General features: G+C 42.1%; 1 protein-coding gene across 7 annotated transcripts; it reads left to right on the forward strand.

Moving 5' to 3' along the window:
• Window positions 1-1,636: 1,636 nt before the first annotated feature.
• Window positions 1,637-8,673, forward strand: LOC109917716 (solute carrier family 35 member G2). Of its 7 annotated transcripts, none has more exons than XM_048604428.1 (2): window positions 1,637-1,775; window positions 7,277-8,673. In XM_048604428.1, the coding sequence occupies exon 2, from the start codon at window positions 7,300-7,302 to the stop codon at window positions 8,545-8,547; it is 1,248 nt and encodes a 415-aa protein (XP_048460385.1). In that variant the 5' UTR covers window positions 1,637-1,775; window positions 7,277-7,299; the 3' UTR covers window positions 8,548-8,673. The 7 variants fall into 7 exon arrangements, with proteins under 7 accessions (XP_048460385.1, XP_048460387.1, XP_048460383.1 ...); XM_048604430.1 differs by lacking the exon at window positions 1,637-1,775 and adding an exon at window positions 2,211-2,655; XM_048604426.1 differs by lacking the exon at window positions 1,637-1,775 and adding an exon at window positions 4,435-4,540.
• The last annotated feature ends 499 nt before the right edge of the window (window positions 8,674-9,172 follow it).

Here is a 9,172-nt window from a genome sequence, read left to right on the forward strand (position 1 = left end):
TTTGTTTCCTATACAGGCTGTGTGCACATGCACACACACACACATTTAGCAGCACTCATCTGATGTGACCACACTCTATTCTTTGACACTGTCCCAACAGTGACCTATTCCCAAAGCCAATTAGCTAGTAGACTCAGAAGAGAAATTAGATAGTCAACATTATGGTGGAAATTGAGGCAAAGGAGCAGTAGATGGGTCTCAAGGGACAAGTGAAGGTGGTGAAAGGAAATAGAAAAAGATGTGTGTTCAGAGCTAAAGAAGAGGAAGGTTTGGCTTACTCAACAAGAGAAAGAATGTGAGGATGCCTAGATGAGTGCAACTCTGTAAGCATTTACAAAGCTTGACACCATCTGGAACAAAGTACTCTGTTTGAGTGGCATCATATGCACAAATATTCACTCACTCCACCACTGTTAGACAGGACAACAGTGTGTACTATGTACAAAATGTTCTGCAAAAAATCACTAAGGCTCCTAAGACAACACCATTCAAATCCACGACCACATCCATCTAGAAGGACAAGGGCAGAAGATACAAGAAACCATCACCGCCAGCAAGTTCCCCTCCAAGCCACATGCCATTCTGACTTGGAAATATGTCATAGAATCATAGAATCCTACAGTCTGGAATCAGGCCATTTGGTCCATCAAGTTCACACCGACCTCAAAAAAACATCCCACCCAGACCCACCTCTACACTGTCTCCCTGCATTTCGCTGGCTAATCCAACTAGCCTGCACGTTCCTGAACACTATGGTCGACTCAGTGTGGCCAATCCACGTAACCTGCAAATCTTTGGACATATCGACATTCCTTCACTATCACTGGGTCGGAATCTTGGAATTCCCTTCCTTGGGGCATTGTGGGTCTACCTATAGCACATGGACTACAGAAGTTCAAAAGGCAGCTTACCACCACCTTCTCAAAGGCAACTAGGGACCGGTAATAAATGGACACTCATCAATATCCCATGAATGAGTTTTAAAAAGGGAAGCAACCATGAACGGACGGTCTCAATCTAGATAACAAACTTAAGTTGCTGTCTTGTTCTTTCTGCTGACAAAGGTGAAGGAGGTGGACCTGGGAGGGTGGGGAGGTGGTGTCAGGAGATGATAGGGTGATGGACATGAGGCCAGGAGGTTATCTTTATTGCCCGAGCAGATCCTGGAGGAGTGGGCAGCTATGACAGGGGGAAGTAAAGGCGAAACGGTTTGTTCTGGGGCAGCCAGATGTGGTCCTGGATGAACGGAAACCGCTGCGCGCCTAGAGATTGTCCCGCAGTGTTTGTTTTTTGTCTTTAATAAAGAAGAAACTGGGAACCACATAAATAAATCTTCTTAAAGGCAAATACGAGTTAGCAGGACACCTTCCCGGTTGGGAAGATCTGAGTGATATCAGTAATGAGTAAAAGGGGGTGTCTATTTGCTTCTACCTTGGATGGAGGAGTCATTGTGGACGGTGCTTGCTGGAGTCAATTGGAGATCTGGTGCTGGCGGGTCTCAGCCAGTTGGATCCTGGAGAATCAGAGGGATCTGTTTGTAAATATGTGGAATGGACCTTGCTATTCCAGGAGATCACCTGTGGGGTGGTGGATGGGTTGACTGAGGCTGGTGTGCGCATGCCCCCCCCCTCCTTGCTTTGCCCCCCTTCCTGCAGTACTCCTTGCTGCTTGGTTAGCTTCTGTTCCAGTCTGGAGGTGAACGATAGAGAAAAGGGAGAGAGACAGAGCATCGAGCTGGGAAGCACGGCCATCTCTGACGTGCAGCCTCTCCTCAGGTAAACCTGCAAAAAAGATCACTCTCATCTATAAACACTCCCCCCTCCCCCTCCCACTTCACTTTCCCTCCTGTCCGGGTCCCGGGAAAGATCTGGGCTCTCTCCCTGTCCGGGAGAAGGATTGGCTCGATCCCGTGAGCTGTTGTAGCAAAGCTGCCGACGTATTCTTGTGGCCGGGGAAGCTCTTTGAGCATCGTTCTGCCAGTGCTCAGTGCCAGAGAGAGAGTGGGGAAAGCAGTTTCTGATCCTGTGCACCCCCCCCCCCCCCCCCCCACCCCCAAGAGATTGAGACCAAACCCAGTGAGGCTCCTCTCTGGCATTGCATGGGGAAGGGAGGTGGCGTAAACATTTGTCTTATTGACAAAAAAAGGGTTGGCGAGAGGGGTGGGGGTTGGTCAGTTGCCTTTCTGTGTTTGTTGTGTTCGGTTTAGTATCTGCTGTGTTTGTTAGCCTCACCATTTTAACCGCGCAGTCTTGCTGTCAGCCGTCAGATTGTTCTTATCCCCACCTTACACTGTTTAAACCCAGGTCTGGCTCACTTCATGTTGTCCCCATTTCTGAGATAGAGCGAGGTCAGGGAAACGCTAAGGGTCTGGATCACCAAACCCAAACACACACACACACACACACACACACACACAGAGGGATGGTGACGGACCTGGATATGTTTTGCATGCTGCTCACAGACGAGGAGTGAATGACAAGTGAGGGTGAAGAGGACATTCAAGGACATGTTGCAGCACCTTGAGCCCGAGGTTACGGGCAGAGTCGCCGACGCTGTGTTCAGTTGCGATCCCCGTGTCCGTTTGGAGCACTGAAAGTGTCAGTGTGATAGCAGGGGAAGCCAGTCCCGCTGCTTTCTCAGGCTGCGCATTTAAAGGTAGATTTGTTTAAAGATGATTTTTGAAATGCACGATACTCGGTGTGTAAAAAAATATAAGTGGCATTAGTTATCGAGAGTTTCTTCAACGGCTTCTTTACAAAATATGGGTTTGACAGTGTTCACATTCCGGCTGCTTTCTTGCTACAGTACCTTTTACGTACTCACTTCTAAAGGATCCCAAAAGCGAGCAGACGCAATTTTCCAATGTTTGTTGGAGAGGCAAAAAAAGGCAGCTTTCTGTATGTACGAATGTGCTGCTGACATCTCGGTTTAAAGGAATCGGCGCGCTCTGGAAATACGTTACTGTTTTAAGATTGTTTCCCGACTAATTGCTTTCAGTTCCGCTCCATTGACCGTGTTGTGTCATCTTCTCTCTCGCCCCACTTTTATTGATGTGATGGTCACTGCATCGAGATCCACAACCCGCACACACTCGTTCCTGCCATGTTTTTGACATCCCCTAATATCTGGGGCTTTTACACGAGAGAGATGAGGAAGGGTGAGGGCAAGCTGATGTGTTACTCCTGGCCCTAAATTTCCCTGCATCAAGCAGAATGCAACCTAACAGCAGCTGAATTACAGCAGGTCCCGGAACCTGACAGAAAAACAGAAAATGATGGAAAACTCGGCATCTGTGGAGACAGGTTGGTGGAGGCAGCTGACATGGCGACTTATTCTCTCTCTCTCTTTCTCCACAGATGCTGCCTGACCTGCTGAGTCCGTTCAGTTTATACCCTTTTTTGCCGTACTGTAACATTTATTTTAAATCTGTCGTCCTAATTCAAACATTAGACCATGCACGAGGGAATGTACCGTCCCCTGTTAACGAACCCTTTCCCTCTGTGCCATGAATATAGAAGCACATCTTCTATAAGACCTAGGAGGTTAGTTATTTACTTAGCAAAGTGATATTTTAGACCCTCAGATAATTCTCTCTCAGTAAAAAGACTGACTCGAAGTTACAGTCGTTGAAATATGCTGAATTCATTTATTTTCGAGAAATATCTACCTTATTATCAAGCAATCACCACCATTTGATCAAACGGGCAGTCTGACCTTCCGTATTGCTTAACTATACTCAGGAAGTTACACCAAGAAAAAGAATATATACAGAGTAAAGAGAATTCATCCAAAAGAAAACTGATTTGGGACAATCTTCAGCGCTCAGATAGTTTGCACATTCTCCCCGTGTCTGCGTGGGTTTCCTCCGGATGCTCCGGTTTCCTCCCACAGTCCAAAGATATGCAGACGAGGTGGATTGGCCATGCTAAATCGCCCCTAGGGATGTTTCGATTAGGTGTGTTATAGGGGGATGGGTCTGGGTAGGATGCTCTGAGGGTCGAAGGGCCTGTTTCCACACTGAAACCAAAACGAATTAACCTGGGGGACCACGGTGTAATAATGCACGCAGTGAAGGAGCCGAGAGCTGGCAGAGTAGACATATCCCGTGAGAGGCAACACCACTCAAAATCTCCTCTAAAAGATTCCATCGGGAATACTCTGCTCGGACACTGCCTGGGTTACATTGGTCCCTGCTACAAGCAGCTCCTCATTTGCATAAGGCCGACTGGGCATAAAGATGGTTCCCAGAGTGAATTTTCATTCGCCTTTTTAAAATAATTTCTTTTGATTTTAGACCCTTTGTTAATAGTTCCAGTTTCTCTGTTCCTGAGCGAGTTACTGTCGAAATATCATTTGGCAGCCTGGACATAGTTGGAAATCATTTAGGGACATTCAGAGGTCCCCCCAGGTGTTAATCGGCAGAAATAAACTCCTATTAAATAGGGACAGACGCCACCGACAGAGCGGAATTCATCCTTGTGGAGTTCCTCCATATATTTCCCATGGGATTTAATAACATCAATGATACAACTCATCCCGGGTAATAGTGAAGTGGTTTCAACTAATCAGCGTCTCTCGTTTAATCTTGCAATATTTTTGTTAAAACTCCTTATACACACACGTTGATACTTGGAAGAGAATGGAATTGATCCTTATTGCTTTTTGCGAAATTTAAATCTTAAATTGAACTCCAAGTAAAAAAAACACCTTGAATTTCTGTAGACCCATGTGAAGGAACGTGATGGAAATTATGAGGTTTTCGGACCCACGTGAGTGATCTTTGAGTCAGACTGCGGTAAATCTTGCAAGTCACATTTTTATTCAGTTTCTGTTTCCGGATTTAACAGTGATAGCATGTATGTAAGTGAACTATTTACTTGACAACACTTAAAAAAACTCAAAAAAATTACTCATTAATACCATATATAATTGCAATAAAAATGTGCTTTAATGAGCATTCAATCCTAATCCTTAGGAAACAGTTGACTTCAGTTTTTAAGTGTGAGGGAGCACCCTGTGAGTGGTGAAACATTCCTTAAAATACGCAGTGAATGTGGAACCCAGATATTTTTTCACTATTTGGATCAGTATATTACCACCATTGAGGGTTAGCTGTCTTAAGCCCCATCAGAAGAAATTTATTTTTAAAGGTTTTCTGAATCATGACTTTCTGTTATAGACTGACAGTTACTAGGTGGTCTGATTCATGTAGTGAATTAATAATGGCTTCTTTTGCAGGTCTGTTAATAATGGAAATAGTATCCAAACATACTTCCTCTCACAACTTTAGGAATGTAAGCAAAGAGAGTGGTTTGTTTTTTTGCTCCCAGAGCTCTGACCACACAAATGACAAAGAATTACAGCTGCCAGGTTTTTGGTTTCAACAAGCTTTGATGACAAAGTAAACTTCGTGATATTAGACATTATTCATGTGCAATAGAGTGAATGAGGAAAGCTTAACTGTTTCAGTAGTGGTCAGACACCACCAAAGTTTTTGTTTCAAAAAGCTAATTAAAAAAAAATCTATATCCTGATGGAAAGAAAGACAGATGTATCCAGTATTATTTGTGTTTGAGTTAAGCTTAAGAGACTATTTACAAGAATGAGCCAAAGGAGGAAAGAACAGCATTAAAAAAAATCTCAGAATGTGACAACTTTTGCATTATTCACAGAGGACAGGAGTTTTCATATTTGCAGTCTCCAGCCCATATTGACAAGTTCTTTGCAACCCAATAATAGCATACTGCTTGGGACCCTGTGCAAATATTGAAGGCGTCAGGTCCAACTAACTCTTCTGAGGAAGGGTCACTGGACCTGAAATGTTAACTCTGTTTTTATCCTTCACAGATGCTGCCAGACCTACTGAGCTTTTCTCACAACTTCTGTTTTTGTTCCTGATTCACAGCATCCGCCGTTCTTTCGGTTTTTAACTCTTCTACACAGCCAGTACAGTGAACAGAACAGAAAACCATTGCAACAAGTTGCCTTGAATTTTTAAAAATTTCATTTCAAATCTCCATTGTAAACTTTTAGTTACTGGACCCCTAGACCCTTGCCCTTAGCATGGCTGCTAAATTGTAACTGAGATTATTCTTTGTGTACAGCTTTCTTGACAGTCAGGGGAAAGTGCCCTTACTTTGCTGTTAACTGTAAAATCTATATTCATTCATAACTCCATTGATGTTTGATGATTTTATCATGGGCTTCCTATCACAATCACCAAGTGATCCGCTGTTTTGGAAATGACACATTGAAATAAATCAAATAATGCTATTAGTATTTCTATAATCTGCCTAATAGTTCAAATAATGAATGAAACCTAGTTATACCAATCAGATATGTTCTCCAGAACTCTGTTCTAGCCGAAGGAATGCTTAAACATGCTGCTTGGAGTTTTTGGTTCAATAACAGTTAGTTGTCCTAAAATTGGAAGCTTATTATTATTGCTATAATAAAAATAAAAAATCCCCTGTTCTTTCAACTCAGGCTAATCTTGTATGCAAGATAGAAGAGGCATCACAAACATAAACATTTCACTTCAGTGAGAAGATAGTAATTACTTATTCTAGTATTGATAGCTGATGGAGCTGTCTTCTAGAAGGAAAAGTGGAGGGTAGGAATGACAGATGACTCAGAGTATTGCAAGGAGCTACTGTGGATGTGTGAGGATGGTGCAAGACAGACAAGCATGACATACTATGACAGCAGATCTCCCAGTAGAAGTAGTTCCAAGCAGCATCAGCAGCAGGAGGAAGGAGCATTGACATGCACTCTAGTTGTGTAGCTGACTTTTCTGAATAATTGGTAGAAGTAACATCTGACTGACCTTGATTTCTTGAATAGCTGTTATAAAGACTTGTGTTGAAAATGTGCCAGGGGTAATGACCAGTTATTTATTATTGTTTCTATATGTGATGTATCAACTTGACTCTTTGTCATCTCATTCTTTTACTTCTTTGCCATTCCAAGTGATTAAAATAATTTATAAAAAATCAGCGACCCAGGGATTAGCTAAACATCCTGTAATCAGGTCCTTCATAGTGTTGTGATTTTTGTAACATTCTACAATCTATCAGTGGAAGGAATTGCTGTATTAATGCAGCCATGAAGAGGATATAGCTTAAATTAGTGCTTAATAATCCATGACTTGCTATTATATGTTTCAGTTGGTGTGGTGCTCAACATTGCTGGTAAATATAAATTGCAAATGCTGTTCCACTGGTACAGTAATGATAAAAAACATAAAGATTTAACTTTTCTGTGAAATTTGCTGCAGGGAAGAGACTCTGCCTCAGAAAAATGGCATCTTCACCAATTAAAACAACATACCCCTCAAAGAAGAGAGTGAAAATCCACCCAAATACAGTGACAGTGAAATACACAGCACATTACCCACAGCCTGAAGAAGAGGGCTATGAAGACACATACCTAGATAGTGAAAATTATGTTGAAGATAACCCAAAGAAAAAACTTCTGGATGACACTAAAAAACAAGGAAGAACCTATTCTGGGACAGTTGATGTTCGTCAGAGTTTATCGGAAGAACAGAAAGATAAAGGGATGGGACAACAGACAGAAAATACTGGACAAAATATGGTTTCTGAGCCAAGAATAACCTGGGTAGCTCTGTTTGGAGCTGCCTTAGCACATGGCTGTGTTGCTTTAATTACTCGTCTTGCTGCTGATCAGTCCAAAGTACCATCACTGGAGCTTCTCTTCATTCGTTCTGTGCTGCAGATTTTTGCTGTTGTGGTTGTCTGCTATGGAAATGAGCATCCTCTTGGACCCAAAGGATATAGAATGGGTCTGTTTCTGTATGGAGTATGCAATGTCATTTCCATCACCTGCGCCTACACCTCCTTTGCAATTGTGCCCCCTAGCAATGGGACCATTATGTGGAGAGCCACTACCACAGTGTTCAGTGCCATTCTGGCCTTTCTACTGGTAGATGAATGCATGGACTACACTGACATTGTCACTGTGGTCTGCAGTGTCTTTGGCCTTTGCCTAGTAATGATCCCCAACATTGTTGATGAAGATAATTCATTAGTGGGCCTTTGGAAGGAAGCCTTTGGCTATACCATGACAGTAATGGCTGGGTTGACCACAGCTCTGGCTATGATCATTTACAGAGCTATCAAAGAAAAAATTAGCATGTGGACTGCTCTCTTCACCTTTGGATGGACAGGTACAATTTGGGGTGCATCCACAATGTTTATCTTACAAGAGCCTATTATCCCATTGGATGGAGAAACCTGGGGGTATTTATTGGGGATCTGTATCTGTTCTACTGTGGCTTTCTTAGGTGTATATTATGCACTGAATCGATTCCACCCAGCATTAGTTAGCACAGTCCAACACTTAGAGATCGTAGTGGCTATGATCCTCCAGTTACTTGTCCTTCATATGTTTCCAAGCATGTACGATCTTATTGGTGGATCAGTCATCATTTTCAGTGTCTTCGCACTGACCGCTTATAAGCTTTATTGGGTCAACCGTCATAGCAGACAGGATTACCTGGAGATAACAAATTCCCCCATCAAATGAATGTTAATAATGTATTAAATAAGTAGAAGATTAAATGTGAGCAGGCAACTCTATAAATGTCAACTGTGCAATATTCCTGTATTGTGGTGTTGAAAGACAGTCAGTTGCTGTTACTTTTCTGAATGTTCTGTGGAATAAAATGTGCTGCAGACAATTCTGAAGTGTTTGTATTCATTAATGAAAATAATACAATGTATATGCAAGGCTGATAGGATGATGATTGATGTAATGTAGCATCATGCATAGTATTGTAGAAGTTTTGCTTGGTGATTTGAAATGTTTACAGCATTGTGTGGTTAATTTTCTTTTGATATTTTAATATCTAGGTTTGGTGAATAAGTAGTATTAATTGAAAGAATTGAACGCAACATTCTACATATTGTGTCTATAATAGTCAACAAAAGTAGCTTTGTTTCTAAATAAGGGACTCTGATTTAGTCATGGATCAAACATCTGTTTCATAATATGATACCAGATTACTGAGAAATCTATTTCCTCGTACTATTTGCTTATTTTAATTTGGAATTAATTTATTTATGGCACATGCCTAGATCACAGCATTTCTTAACATAACAGTTATACTGGCATTTCTGCATGCATGGATACATGGATAAGCTATGCATAT

This window comes from Rhincodon typus, chromosome 13 (assembly GCF_021869965.1).
Source record: "Rhincodon typus isolate 14 chromosome 13, sRhiTyp1.1, whole genome shotgun sequence".
Taxonomy (NCBI): domain Eukaryota; kingdom Metazoa; phylum Chordata; class Chondrichthyes; order Orectolobiformes; family Rhincodontidae; genus Rhincodon; species Rhincodon typus.